The sequence below is a fragment of the Acanthochromis polyacanthus genome, chromosome 2, assembly GCF_021347895.1.
Source record: "Acanthochromis polyacanthus isolate Apoly-LR-REF ecotype Palm Island chromosome 2, KAUST_Apoly_ChrSc, whole genome shotgun sequence".
Taxonomy (NCBI): domain Eukaryota; kingdom Metazoa; phylum Chordata; class Actinopteri; family Pomacentridae; genus Acanthochromis; species Acanthochromis polyacanthus.
The window spans coordinates 120,197-136,329 of record NC_067114.1 but is presented as its reverse complement, the minus strand read 5'-3'; the positions used below and the strand labels follow the sequence as shown (position 1 = coordinate 136,329).

Here is a 16,133-nt window from a genome sequence, read left to right as displayed (position 1 = left end):
TGCTAACCACTGCAAACTGTTGAAAGGTAAGCAAAGGTTAAGGTTAGGGTTAGTGTTAGGGTCAGGTTTAGGGTCCGTACCTGTTGTACCGATGCTACGGTCCGTACCGCTAGCGTCTACCGGGAGTCACGTGACCAGATCTCGCGTATCTGATTGGCAAATGGCAAGTGCCGTATCCGTAGTCCACAGGCTACGGGTACGGGTCCGTACCTCTAGCAACAACCTGCACACAAAGCTAACAGATCTAGGTGATAACCACCTTTATGATACCAGCTGTCTGGGACAAACCATGTCCTCTTCACTGATAGAAGACTAAATGGAAAAGAGCGAGACAGAGCTGTTTTGGTTTAGTGCTATAGGCCCACAGGCTACACAATATGTTGACATTACTGCTTACATACATCTGTGAATGGTAATAGCTGCAGTGGATAAATGCGGTGCCCCCTGGAGGATGGATATGTCGTTGGAGGCTTGCACTGACAATCTGTAGTCGCGCTGCGGGTTCAGTCCCATGATCTTGACTGATGTGTTGGTCAGTTCTGCTGAGTATGGCAGAAAAATCACATCACTTCCACACGCCTCCCACTGGCTGCCGGCGTCAGCTTCCTTCTCACACTTCACATGATACTTCACTTCCTGTCTGCCTCCCCTGTCATGAGGAGGGTCCCACGTCACCGTTAGCACAGAGTCATTATGATGGCGAGCTGTTAGATTCACAGGAGCAGAAGGTGGCTCTGTAAGAAGCAAAGTCATTATATTCATTCATTACTGTACTCAACAAAAACAAACAGAAGTTTTAAAAAATGACATTATATATCCCACTAGGGGTTGGGGGGCTTTAATGTTTAAGTTAGTGGATGAAATGCATTTTGTCGTTAGTTCCAGTAAACCCATTCCTTGTTCCTTACTGGTGCAGCCGAGGTCATGGGGGTCACTTGGCAAACGGCTGAAACCTTGTAGGCAGTCACACCTCTCTGATCCCTCCTTTTGGGTCCCTGTATTCCTTGGACACAGCTGGCATCCTGCACTCTCATTGGCTGCTTTGTAGTAACCCATCTTACAGGCTGGTGAAAAAAGAAACAGTGAGCCTCTTTTTGCCACCAACAATACTGGTAGTGTTTGTAGAAGCACTACTACTATTTACACGTCCAGGACAATTGCTGTGCATTATCATGGTCCCCAGTCCCTGTCTGATTTACCATCCTGCACTCTCATTGGCTGCCTTGTAGTAACCCATCAAAGCTTAAAGTTGCTTTTGTTAAGATATCTGTTTATCCAAGTTATGGCCCTCTCCTATAAAAGGTCTGATATCTAAATCTAGTTTGAAGACTTTTGGCTTAAATATCACTTGTATGAACATATTACTTTCTAGCCCCTAAACTTCTTGACTTTTTTAATATTCACCTACAAATATCTTCAAAGTCAGTCAGTAACAGCTCAGCACCAATTGTAGCTATTAGCAATTATGTGGTGTGAGAAGGAACTGAATGCTATTTATTGAGCAATGCACAGGAAACATGTCCAAACTAAAATTAAAACAGTGAGGTCAGGCTGAGGATTGTGGGAAAGAGGATGTGAAAGTCCTGAGATGTGGTAACTAAAACAGGAAACAATACTTATTCAATATTGGTTTAAAAAGATTCGGATTTTGTTGCTAAGACAAGCAAGTTATTGTTTTGCTTGGTTTTGTCCTTGTTTCTGTTGTTGCAGCCTGTCTGTTCGTCTTTAGAAGGAGCTAACTAGAAATGAGATCCATTTCAAATGTGTCTGTATGCTGAAATAATGAAGACACATGAAAAAAGAGAAATAACTCATCTGATTTCCATACCTTCGCAGGTGTCATTCATGACTTGATGCCCGGTTTTACAAGTGCACCCACCCTGCAGTGGCATCCACACTCCATTCATGTTACACTCCCTTAAAGGAGGAGAAACCTCAACAGCTCCCTCCACGCAAGAACCAGACAGAGGCTCCGACCCAGCAGCCATACCCCCAAATGAGACCAGATCAGAAACAATGTCAGGGCACCTCCTGTAGTACAGTCTGATGGAGGTCAAAAACACACACGCTCCTGAAAAGGAGAAGGCGATCTGGAAGCCTCTGCGGCTGAGTGAGCAGACATTCAAGGCCAGGCTGCGATTTAGGTAGTTGGACATTTGATTGTGGTGGACTCCATCTGGGAGCAGCTTGGAGGTTTGGATGCTCAGGACTGGCTCGCTATTCCGAAATTTTGTGATCGGGGTGTCTGAATCAAAACAGTAAACTTGCACTGAGTTGAGCTGACCCGATGACTCCTCTTCTTGGGCAATTGAAATATCCATCAGTAGGTAATGGGCATCTTTACGTTCCATCCACGGGCTTAAAATAGTTTGCTTTATTTTATTTTCACAAGCTTGGAGCACAGGTACAGTAGTCCCATCTGTACCAACTGGTAGCTTAATTTCTTTCCACTGTAATGATGAAGAAAAAAAACAATAAGTGAATTCTTCAACCATCAACACAATACAAGATGATACGAGGCAACTTCTTTTCAGCTTCGACTACACCTCAGTCATTTTGTGTCCTTTGGCAAATCCATTCAAGAGATTGATTAAACCTGGAGTTACACATGATCATTCAAACTAGTCAATCAGTCAACAATTGCATATATCTTTTATCATATGGATTCGGTTCCCCATCAGTAGCATAGTGATCTTGAGTAAGAAACAGAATGGAGTGGTGTACAAATGAAATGGTCACCAAGAAAAGGGGGATTGTAAGAAACTCTGCACTACGATGCAACACAAGCTCAAAGCATGATGGATACACCCCTCTGCTGAACAGTTGGAGATGTGATCCTTTAATAAACTTCTGCAACTTCCATCATTTTGCATGTTCTCCCTGTGCATGCGTGGGTTTTCTCCGGGCACTCCCACAGTCCAAAAACATGCTGAGGTTAATTGGTTACTCTAAATTGCCTGTAGGTGTGAATGTGAGTTTGATTTTTTGTCTGTATGTGTAGCCCTGTGACAGGCTGGTGACCTGTCCAGGGTGTCCCCTGCCTTCGCCCGAGTCAGCTGGGATAGACTCCAGCACCCCCCGTGACCCTAGTGAGGATAAAGCGGTGTATAGAGAATGGGTGGATGGATGGAACTTCCATCATCTATACACCGCTTAATCCTCATTGGGGTCGCACCGGGGCTGGAGTCTATCCCAGCTGACTCGGGCGAAGGCAGGGGACACCCTGAACAGGTCGCCAGTCTGTCACAGGGCTACATATACAGACAGACAATCACACTCACATTCACACCTATGGGCAATTTAGAATTACCAATGAAACTCAGCATGTTTTTGGACTGTGGGAGGAAGTCGGAGTACCCGGAGAAAACCCACGCATGCACGGGGAGAACATGCAAACTCCATGCAGAAAGATCCCGGAAAGCCAGGAATCTCCTTGCTGCAGGGCAAAAGTGCTAACCACTGTGCAGCCCCACTTCTGCAACTTCTCTGAACATAGCTTTGGTGATTGTGGCCAAAAACTTCTATTTTAACTTCATTAGTTTACACAATCTGTTTCCAAAATGCTTCAGTCTTGTTTAGATGTTTATTTTCCAACTTCAGATGGTGAAGTTTTGGTAAAGATGACAGACAGGTTGCTGCTAATGAGTCTTCCAGGAATGTTAGATGATATTATTGCAGGTGTCTGCACCACCACCCCAGTCTGCTGAATCTTCCAGACAGTCTTTTGCTGTTAAACAGAGGTTTTGATTTGCCTTTCAAGCAGTTCTATTAGCAATTCTCTCAGAAAGGTTTCCTGGTGTTCCAGACCTTAGCTGGACCTCCACTGCTGTAAACTGTCATTGCATAACTCCATGAGAAACTGAAAACACCCAACTAAAAACACTGTACTATTTTCTTGTAGTTTTCTCATGCTTTGTATTCATTTTAGCTTTCAGACCGCCAGGCACCTGCTTAGAGAAGGCCTTGGCAGCTAATTTTTACAACATGATATAGGGACTGTGATCAAACTATGAACCTAACATGCTAATTATGGTTAAGATCTCGATAGAAATCATCTGACAGCTCAAATCTTTTAGAGTGCCCAAACCTTTGCTTGATGTTGCCTGAAATGGAGATTAGTTCATCTTCTACTCATGTAACTTATCACAGTAACAGAAATGACTGAATATTGTTGAACTGCTGCAGCTTTAGATTCTCAGCCAATTATCTTCTGGCTGTGACTGACCTGGTTCAAGACTAAAGTTGACCAGACATTTTCAGAAGAATTGAGGAAATAATGCAGGTAGTCATTTGGCAGTCATGTCTGCTCATATTTTTGTGGTTCTTATAGAAATAATACAGTTTAAAAAAATTTAAAAAATGATTGATTGATTGATTGACACCTTGTAATATAAAATTAGAGTTCTCCCAATTCTCATTCTGACATCAAATATAATCTCTTTTTTTTTTTTTTTTACACAAAATATGACTTTTTGGGTAGCCTTCACATAAAAATAGTGAATCATGTACAGTGGATATAAAAACTCTACACACCCCTGTTCAAATGCCAAGGTTTTGGGATGCAAAAAAATGACACCAAAATAAATAATTTCACAACTTTTCCCACCTTTAATGTGACCTCTAACCTGTACAATGCAATTGAAAAACAAACTGAAACCTTTAAAGGGGAAAAATAAAAAATAAAAAACTTAACCTTCGTGTTGTCCTTACCAGAAAATGTTGTTGCCTTGTCTGAAAAAAGTCCAAAAAATCTGAAAAAAATTTCCCAAATGTATAAAAATTTGCAAAATCTTCAGGAAGAAAAGTTTTATTTTTTTAAATAAAAAGAATTCCCCAAATTTGACAGCAAAATTTGCTCGATTTGTTTTCTGCATGTTCTTAAACATTTTTTTAAATTTGTTTTTTTCCACCCAAAAAAATTGAAAAATTTCCTAAAAATGTTTTGAAAATGCGGAAGTTTTCACTGTGAAAATATATATTATTTTCCCACATTTTTAAAACTTTAAAAATGGGTCAATTTGACCTGCAGGACGACAGGAGGGTTAAAATAGCCTGGTTGCATAAATATGCACACCGTTAAACTAGTACTTTGTTGCAGCACCTTTGGCTTTTATTACAGCTGTCAGTCTTTTTGGGTAGGAGTCTATCAGCGTGGCACATCTTGATGTGGCAATATTTGCCCACTCTTCTTTGCAAAAGCACTCCAAATCTGACAGACTGCGAGGGCATCTCCTGTGCACAGCCCTCTTCAGATCACCCCACAGATGTTTGATCGGATTCAGATCTGGAGTCTGGCTGGGCTATTCCAAAACCTCAGTCTTATTCTGGTGAAGCCCTTCTTTGTTGATTTGGATGTGTGCTTTGGGTTGTTGCCGTGCTGAAAGATGAAGCCTGAAGGTTTTGTGCCAACACTGACTAGTATTTGGAGCTGTTCATAATTCCCTCTACCATGACTAAGACCCCAGTTCCAGCTGAAGAAAAACAGCCCCAGAGCATGATGCTGCCACCACCATGCTTCACTGTAGCTATAGTGTTGTTTTATTGATGAGCAGTGTTGTTTTTGCCCCAAATATACCTTTTGGAATCACGGCCATAAAGTTCAACCTTGGTTTCATCGGACCATAACACATTTTCCCGACACGCGTTTGGGAGATTTCAAATGTGTTTTTGTGAAATGGATGCTTTTCTTCGTAAGATAAGGTTTCCATCTTGCCACCCTACCCCATAGCGCAGACATATGAAGAAGACAGGAGATTGTTGTCACATATACAACACAATCAGTACTTGCCAGAAATTCCTGCAGCTCCTTAATGTTGCTGTCGGCCTCTTGGCAGCCTCCCTGACCAGTTTTCTTCTCGTCTCATTATCAATTTTGGACAGACATCCTGTTCTTGGTAATGTCACTGTTGTGCCGTATTTTCTCCACTTGATGATGACTGTCTTCACTGTGTTCCATGGCATACTTATTTCCTTGGAAATTATTTTGTACCCTTCACCTGACTGATACCTTTGAACAATGAGATCCCTCTGATGCTTTGGAAGCTCTCTGCAGACCAGGGCTTGTGCTGAAGATGTGGCGAGAAAAATGTCAGGAAAATCCTACTAGAACAGCTAAACTTTATTTGGGGTTAATCAGAGGCACTTTAAATGTTGACAGGTGTGTGCTGACACCAATTTAACATTAGTGTGAATGTTATTGGTTAAATCTGAACACAGTCACATCCCCAGTTATAAGAGGGTGTGTACTTATGTAACCTCATTATCTCAGTCGTTTATTTTTACTTCACCTCCCTGAAAGGTTTCAGTTTGTTTTTCAATTGCGTTGGTCACATTAAAGGTGGAAAAAGTTGTGAAATTATTTTTCTTTGTGTCATGTTTTTCTATCACAAAAACCTGGGACTTGAACAGGGGTGTGTAGACTTTTTATATCCACTGTACCTCATCATGCTATAATTTCAATAATAATTAGTAAATAAAATAACACATGGTCATACAGTTAAGACTAATAGTTATGTCAAACTGTAACAATAAACTTGTGCTATCAGAAGTTTATTCATTTATTTATTTGTGGTGTGCTGGAGGATTTGTATGCTTTGCTGAACCACTACAAACAGTATTACCACAACAGGTATGATCTTTGTCATCATTAAGTAAATAAAATACATAGAATTATGGATAATGATACAAAATACATAATAAACGCACATTTACTACAGAGAATTAATTTCTGTCCAAACAGTAAATCTAGCATTTTGCCAGTCAGCAGTTATTTAAGGTGTTCGTTTTTTTCACATGAAGCAAGCTTTATTATGAAATAAAAATGTTTCACTTAGCTATCACACTTACTTTCCTGGGGGGTTCAGAGGTCCATCCCAGTTTGGTCTGTATGTCAGAATGAAAAATCTCTTCTAAAAAATGGAAAGAAAGTCAACACAGTTACTCGCTTTTTTTTTTTTTTGTATCACATGTTGGACTGACACACCAGCACACATAGAAAACACATACACTTTAAAATCAAGGCAGCAATGATTCAGAATGAGGTCAGTTGGGTCAGGACAAAAAATTGTCCAAAAAATGCTTGATACCATCTTGATCAGGGCGTTGTCAGTTCATTTCCTCTTTCCTCTTTTCAAAGCTGTTTGGTTCAATTTCAATGGAATGCACTGACTTTACAAACGATCCTGTGAAAAAGTAAGGCTGGAAAAGTTCCTTTGTTAACATCTTGAGTATTAGAAGTATTAATTTTTGACATACATGGTTTTGAAAAGTTGATTTTAATGTTGTATGTCAAGTCTCTTTTTTTATGGTCACTCGGTATATGCTGACTGAGCACTTTATACACTCATGCAATTTAATGCAACACCTCTGCCATAAATTCCACAAAGTTTATAGAAGCTGAGTTTTTGTCTTTGTCTTCAAACATAGAAAAATGCCTAAAAGCACAAACATGGACTGTAGATGACTGGAAGAAGGTACTCTGGACAGATGAGTCCAAGTTTAAATTCTTTGGTCAGCATTGTTGTGTTTATGTCCACAGAAAAGCTGGAGAGCGTTTTGATGCTAGATGCACTGACCCACAGTGAGAAACATGGAAGAGATTCCATTTTATGGGGTTCCATTTATGGAAACGGCATGGGCAAATGAGTTCAAATGGATGGTATCGAGCACAGCATCTTGGTGCATCATGGAGTCCCTTCTTGATTGAGTCATTGTCAAGAAGACAATGACCCCAAGCATACTTTAAAGCTGTGCAGAGACTACTGGACCAAGAAAAGGAATCTGGAGTTCTGGAATTGATGGACTGGCCAAGTCAAAGTCCAGACTTGAATCCTATTGAACATATCTGGGATTTATTGAAATCAAAAATAGATTGCACAAAAGTGTCATCAAAAGCAACTCTCTGAAACAGCTATAAACTGTTTGGAGCTCATCAACAAAAGAGATTGTGGAAAAGTGCAGATAAACAATGGCAGCAAGAATGCAAGCTGTTATCAGGGCCAAAGGAGGCCAAACAAAATATTAAGATTTTTGGTTAATACACAGTGCTTAATAAGTTTTTAGTCAACTTGTCATAAAAATGAGAAAACATAAATATCTTAGAAATCTGTCAAAAACTTGTTTCAAACTAAAAATTGTAAAAGAAAAAAACAGCTAACAGAAAATAAAAACTATGTAAATAATCATCTTGTTTACATTTTAAAAGCTTTCAGTTTAACAGGTTTTTACAAAATAACCTAAAAATGTTTTAAGCCACCAATAGAGTTTAGTGCCTGATTTTTACATACATAGGCTATATTACCACCAAATAATTCAGAATGAGACAATTAGCCCTCCGAACATTCTGTGACAGAAGACCTTTAGTTTTGGTCATCAAGACTATCTCTCTATCATACACATTATATATAGTGTATATAGTGCAGAGATTGTTTGACTCAGACAATGGAGCCTAGAATACAAACATTACTAACTACTGGAGAATTCCCTGACTCTTTTAGAAACTAGACTTCATTAAGTATTTTCTATTCACTCTGTTGCTCTGATGTCTACTGAATTACAATGACAGTGAGTGTGTTTATCCTTTTATGAACTCTTCCTGATGACTCTTGTCCCCCAGTTTGCACTGGAATAACAACAATCCTGAAAGCAAAACACCTGAGCACTCACCCTCCTCTCCTTGAAGCTGTACGTCACAACTAGCATTCCACATCAACATCCACAATATGACGAAAGTGGACCTGACAGACCGCAAGCTACTGTTCCAGACAGCCATGGTTGCGGTTCCTACAACTCCAGCTCATAACAGTGACCTGTGGGGTCGCTCAGTTCTGATATCCAGCCTGTCAGTTGGTTCCTCTAAATGACATCAGTTAGAGGTTGTTTACATCCACTTCTGATTTGGCTGTGAGGAATTTGTGTTGAAATGAGTCCTCCTCCTCTGGAAAAAACACCCACACTCGTCAGACTCATTAAGTTCCGGTCTCTGCCACCGCTGTTATTGCTCTTTCCAAGAAAACAATAGAACCCCGACCACTGCCAAAATTAAACTGAAAGCAAAAGAAGTAATACACTGACCCTAATAAACGCAGGAAAACTCCAAGAAATTATAGTTCTTGTTGTATCCACACACTGAAAAGCTAACATGAATTTATTATGTTTGCCTATACTGTATGGTGAGTTCTGAGTTGATGATGGTGATGTTTGAGAGAAGACTATTACATAGCGAAGAGAGCAGAAAAATGGTACTTGTCCTTTCTGAGGTTAACCAGTCATCATCAAGACCCTCACAGCAGCATTTCTTGAACCCTCAGAAGTATCTGTCTTTGAGTAGATACTTATTCTCCCCTAAAAACAGCGCTAAAAGACACATTTTTAAATACAGTATTTGGCCCCCTACCACTAACTATTATGTTGAAGGTTTCAGAGTTCACAAGTTGAAAGCTATCCATGCCAGGACTAAAAGTTCTTAAATTCTTCTACCTTATGAATCACTTCATTTCAGTATTAGCCAAGACTTTCTTGCATCCTCTTTCTGCGATTGCTTATTTTTAGAAGTGCTGAAATCATCGAATTTTGGAAAAAATTTCCGTTTATCAAGGGGTATTATTAAATGTTGAAATGTTGACTCATGTTTTTTTCCTTCAGGCTTAATCAGAAGCATTAGTTTTAATCCAAACACTTGTAATCTGCTTATTAAGAAGACCCCTGGTTCATGTCCCACCTTCCTGGGATCTTTCTGCATGGAGTTCGCATGTTCTCCATGTGCATGCTTGGGTTTTTTCCAGGTACTCTGGCTTCCTCCCACAGTCCAATAACATGCTGTGGTTAAATTTTCTGTAGGTGTGTCTCAGCTGCGTCAGTGAAATCTGGGTTCCAATGGCTGGATGGAGAATGCATCCACAGGTGCACCGCGCTCTACTGCTCAATCAGTAAAGCGAACTCTGGGTTAAAACACCCACAAATGAAGCGAAAGCTCACATGCCAGTATTGCAAACTTGACCTAAAGCTGAGTGTGACATAATTACGTCCCCAACAAGTATCCACAGGTGTCAGTTAGGCATAGCTTTCCCCCTGCAGTCAGACTGTGCAAGTCCCATCACTCAGCTTTCTGTGCTGTCACTCTCCACACTTGTACTGGTGTGGACAACATGTGCTGGTGTCTCAACACATGTTGTCCACTTCTGTTGTAATGTGCAATTTGCTACTGTTTGACTTAGAATTTTCCTGCATGCTAATTTACAGTAAACTGTAACTCCTCCCTGTCTCTTTCAGATCACTTCACAACTCTTTTGAACACAAATAACCTTAAATCCAGAACAAACTCACCCTACGGATCATGTGCACTAACTCTGTTTACATATTTATATTTTTGAGGATTTAAATTTTTTTTTAATTTCATTTGTATATAGTGTGTCATTTTCTATTTTTATCTATAGCTGGGAGTCACCAATCGTAATTTCGTTGTGTGGAAACACAATGACAATAAAGACTCTTGATTCTTGAAATGGTAAAATGTGTCCTTTAATTGCTCCTTGTAATTAATTAAGTACTCAGTCATAAATTAGTTTACTTTTGGTTTAAAACCAATGTTACATTGTTACTGGCCCTTTAAGCACCTGCATCTGAAGCCAAGAATGTCATTGATTGTCTGTAGATTGCCTGTTCAGGCCTTGTTAGAGCTGATTGGATGGTTCTGTCTGTTGTGAAAGCACATTTGTCTTGTGAATCACAACAAATATCTACTCCTCATACAGTGATCTGATGCAACAACACATACTCTTTTGTCATTCTGTAATTCCCGAACTTGCTGCAGTCAAGATAGCTTGACTTTACAGGAAAACATCCAAGCATATTGGAATAGGTGTACACGAAACTGCTACCAAATCTACATAAGTGTGTCAGAGGGCGGACTTGGAGAATGCTGTTAACCAGAGAAAGTATTCTCTCTGGCTGCGTTGAGGACTGTCTTAGATTACAGGAAGACATTGAAAGAGAGAGTTTCCTGTAGTAACAATGGTTTTAAAGTGGTCGTCTGTTACATCTATCCACTTTGCTCCACGTTCACCGCAGTCAGATTCCTCTGACATCTTTGGTGCTCTTTTGTTTTTGACAGTGACTCATCAGTGAGAACATTTCAGTCTGCTGTTTACTGAAGACCAATCCCGTCTTAACTTTCCTAGCTCTGTGTTACTCGGTTCTGGTTCGATCCCCTGCCTTTTCAACTTAGATTCTTGTGGTTAAGTCTGTGTAGTATTTGTAGTTTGCATTTCAGTCCAGTGTCCCTTCTGGGGTTCCGTAGCTTTCCCTGTCTGAGTACTCTTGCTCTTGTAGTTCCCTATCATTCCTGCAGACGTCGCCATTGCACAATGTCTATCTGTCATCCTCTTTAATCCTGTGATTTACCTGATTGTACAAAAAAAAACAAACCCAAAAACATGAAACTTCTATTCTGCCTGCTGTGTCTTTATTGTCTGTGCCTGGGCTTATTGTACAGCGGTGGAAAAAAGTTTTCGGACACCCGATACATTTGTGAAATATTGCATTAAGAATCACTCTTTGGTGCACTACTAAACAAATCCCAAAACAGCCATGAAAAACTTCAAATTGTTTGGTTCCATGAAAACAAGAAATTTTGAATATTGGGTCATTTTGGAGTTTGCATGTTCTCCCTGTGCTTGCATGGGTTTCCTCCGGCTTCCTCTAACAGTCCAAAAACATGCTGAGGTTAATTGGTGACTCAAAATTGTCTGTAGGTGTGAATGTGAGTGTGACTGTTTGTCTCTATGTGTAGCCCTGTGATAGACTGGTGACCTGTCCAGATGTCCCATGCCTTCAGCCTAAGTCAGCTGGGATAGACTCCAGTCCCTCGCTACCCTAATGAAGATTAAGCGGTGTATAGATAATGAATGAATGGATGGATGTTTCCTTGGTGAACTCTGCTCCTTCAGTCAGTTGTTGATTCTTGACTAATTCTGCTACCACCTGTGCCTCAGGTTTTCCTGTCTTCAATTAATGTAGATCTCTGATGGCACCTGAGGTTTGGAGCTTCAGGGAGCAGTTACCTTCATAATATAGTCTTGACTGTACACAAAATCAAGACCTCAAAAAGTACAAAATAGTGGCCATCTGCAGTATAAAGTGACTATCATCAGCCTTTTAATATAAATAAATTCTTGATAGTTTTAAATACTGGTAGAATTGTATGGCGCCATATTTACTGAGAAGAACTGCGGCATGATGTGTAAAGGTATTTTGTATTTTGCAAACTTTACAAATAGTGCAAATGTTACATAAAAGCCACAAACTAAAACTTTCCAACTGCAATCTTTCTGACAAGCTGTAACACAATCACACATCTGGTGGTCACAATTGCTACAACCATCTGGATGACAACAAGAAACTGCAAACTTTTACACACACACAAAAAAAAACCCTTTTTTTACTTAAGTAAAAAAGAGTAAAAACTCTTCAGAACAGAAACAAAAAGAGGCAGCATTTCTTACTCAAATCAATGAAGATGTCAATTTACTTTTAGCAAATATCAATATTGTGGTTAGGAATATTTGGCTTGCACAGTAAAATAAAGGGAGGACACACTGAAAGAGTTTAAATACTTAAAACAATTCCTCATTTTCCTCCTGAAGAATAACTAAATCTCTTATCTTAAGTCTCAGAAATGTTAGTTGCATTACCAGCTTACACAGAGTTTAAATGTCATTGGACTGTGATGATATTTTCTACACAGATTGAGGTCAAAAGCTGCAATAATAAAGGTGGCTAGCTTTGGTGAAAGTACTTCCCAAAGAAGCAGACATATTTGTGTCTGCTTCTCTAGGTGATATATCTGAATAAATAATAACATTTTAAATTAATCCAACAAATGAGTTAGAAGTCTGAGTTGCACAATGGCAACAGCATGGATCATGGCACTTTTTAAAGGTCCAGTCCAATAGGGACCTATTGGCAAAAATTGAATAAAATATTCCTAATTATTTTTTAGTTATGTATAATCCTCTGTAAGTACAAATTTCTGTGTTTTCATTACCTTACAATGAGCATCTACAAGGCAGGTCCTCTGCCATCTTCCTACAGTAGCCCAGAACAGACAAACCAAACACTGGTAGCCTTTTGCATTTTAAGCAGTCACAGTACTTTCTTGTACACACTTGGAAGGGAAGGGTGAGGTGTGGCACATTTGGTTGTGTGCAATCAGCACCTTAACTGCCGAATGCCACTAAATCTTACACATTCGTCCTTTCAGCCTAAATTGACCAAATCCTTAGACCAATGGAAAAATCAACTTAAAATATTTTTTAGTCGTGTTATTACGATGTCCTGCTAATAAGAGCAACAGAGACATTCGTGTGGTAGTTTTAAATGCATCATATCAGTACTAATGTCAGTCTTCAGACCATCAACCCCTGTTAACCCCACTCTAGACTGTTTCTGATTGTACCCCACATTTCCAGTTTCCAACCCATCTTACATTCAGGATCACAATATACAACAACAGTGCTCAAAAACAGAAAAAAAACCCACGAAAGAAACTGCAAAGCAAATGGCACTGACACCTCTTCTGCTGAATGGCTTGACATTCCTGTGTGTTAAGCATCCTATAATGCTTGAAAGTGTAAATATGTGAAAATGATGCTACTCAGACTGCTTTAAACTTCAGGTCATAAAACAGAGCCTGGTACCACATTCTGACCACTGAAAAAGGAGAGCAAGCCAAAAATCTAACAATTCAATTGATGCAGAACCTAAACATGCTGTGACTGGCCCTAATCAGAGTACAGCTCTGGTTCTTGAACATCTGAGTTATCAGTGGAAATACTCAGCAAGCCCATACTGTTTTAGTGTTTTTTCAGGGGTAGTACTCTCCTTGGATCAGCTGTGGTGACAGGCATGAACAAAATGTCCCCTTACTGTTAAATTAAAGCCATATCAGTCAATATGACGGCACATCTTAGAGGATCGTGTACAACTGTCAAGTCTTGGATTTCCTTAGATTTCCCTTGACCACTTTCTTTCAGACTGGTAACCCAGTGTGTGGGGCTCGGAGTTTATAAAGTCACTGCATCACACACTTCTCTTTCTGCTGCTTAGCATACTTTTCTCCTGCGCTGCTCCAGGCCACGTTCGAGGCGCTCGTCCTCCTCCAGACCTCTGAGGATAAGAGGGAGAAGGAGAGTCACGGCTATCTACACACTATGCACTTTAGATGTTCATCTCACATTTCTGACAGATTCTTGTACTTGAAAAACACAGTCTCTGCATGCACTTCATGTCACTTTGCAACCTTTGAAGCTATGTATTTGGGTGCAGTTCTTGATCTTGTGTCTCTTGTGTGTAACTTCTGTGATCATGCACTTAGCTGTGTTTAAGTCAAAATGCCCACAGCAGTGCACTTACAGGGTGGCATGGATGGAGTACAGAGTTGCTGTTGCCGCACTGTTAGCCAGCTGCAAGGTTTTGAGGTTATGTTATATATTTTAGATTCCTCAAAATAGCCACCCTTTGCTTTGACGACGGCTTTGCAAACTCACTGAGCTTTATGAGGTACTCATCTGAAATGGTTTTCACTTCACAGGTGTGCCTTGTCAAGGTTAATTTATGGAATTTCTTTCCTTCTTAATGGGGTTGGGACCATCGCTTCTGTTGTGCAGAAGTCAGGTTGGTACACAGTTAAGCAGCTCTATGTGACAACTGTTAGAATCCGTATTATGGCATGAATCAATCAGCTAAGTAAAGAGAAACAACAGTCCATAGTCACTTTAAGACTGAAAGTCAGTCAGTCTGTAAAACTGCCAAAAACTGAATGTATGCCCAAGTGCAGTTTGTAAAAATCATTAAGTGCTATGATGAAACTGGCTCATATGAGGACCGCCCCTGGAAAGGAAGACCATCTGCTGCTGAGGATAAGTTCATCCGAGTCACCAGCCTCAGAAATGGCAAGTTAGAAGCACCTCAGATTAGAGCCCAAATAAATGTCACACAGAGTTCTAGCAGCAGACACATCGCTACATCAACTGTTCAGAGGAGACTGAACCAATCAGGCCTTTATGGTAAAAGACCTACTAAGAAACCACTAGCAAGGCAAAGCAACAAGTAGAAGAGATTTGTTTGGGTCATGAAACACAAGGAATGGGCATGAGACCAGTGCAAATCTGTGCTTTGGTCTGATGAGTCCAAATTTGAGATCTTTGGTTCCATCTGCCATGTCTTTGTGCGACGCAGAAAAGGTGAATGGATGGTCTCTGCATGTATGGTTCCCACTGTGAAGCATGGAGGAGGAGGTATGATGGTGTGGGGGTGCTTTGCTGGTGATTCTGTTGGGGATTTATTAAAAAGTGAAGGCACACCAAACCAGCATGGCTACCACAGCATCCTGTAGCGACATGCCATCCCATCCGGTTTGTGACCTGACCTCTACAGTCACCTGACCGAAACCCAATCCAGATGGTTTGGGATGAGATGGACCGCAGAGTGAAGGCAAAAGGGTCAACAAATGCTCAGCATCTCTGGGAAGTCCTTCAAGACTGTTGGAAAACCATTTCAGGAAACTACCTCAAGAAGCTCATGGAGAGAATGCCAAGAGTGTGCAAAGCAGGAATCAAAGCAAACTTTAAGGAATCAAAAATATAAAACCTGCTTTGGTTTATTTCACACTTTTATGTTTACTACATAATTTCATATGTGTTCATTCATAATTTTCGTAGGATGGATTTTAAGATTTTTTTTTCAAGGTAGCTGAATCTTTATTTATGGAGAAATCCTGTCAGACACAAAATATTCAGGTCCAGTTATAGAAGCAGAACATAAAAACATATGATGGATAAGGACAGGGGTATTTTTTTCACACTGAAAAGTGTGATTATCATTATTTAGGAAGCATCTCTGAGTCTGTTGGCTTTGACTGTTTTTTCTCATACTATTCTGATATTGCTGAGTAGTATGTGGGTGTCTCCTGACATATTTGAGTCCATCCTCCTGTACTTCTGGCCCTGCATGACAGCACTCCACTGACTGGATTGTAGCTGGCTGTAGCAGCCTTACAATATTCTGCCATGTAGTGTTTCACTAGTAATAAAACAGGAAAAATTATTCCATTCAGTCTTGCACTGTCTTGTTCTCTA

The 16,133-nt window shown here is 40.1% G+C and overlaps 1 protein-coding gene across 1 annotated transcript; it reads right to left on the bottom strand.

The window, feature by feature from the left end:
• Nucleotides 1-90: 90 nt before the first annotated feature.
• Nucleotides 91-14,100, bottom strand: LOC127532663 (ephrin type-A receptor 7-like). Its single transcript, XM_051944630.1, has 5 exons — nt 8,665-14,100; nt 6,847-6,908; nt 1,829-2,450; nt 909-1,064; nt 91-734 (listed from the first exon to the last, which is right to left on the bottom strand). Exons 1-5 carry the CDS (start codon nt 8,768-8,770, stop codon nt 394-396), a joined length of 1,287 nt encoding a protein of 428 aa, XP_051800590.1. The 5' UTR covers nt 8,771-14,100; the 3' UTR covers nt 91-393.
• Between the last annotated feature and the right edge of the window lie 2,033 nt (nt 14,101-16,133).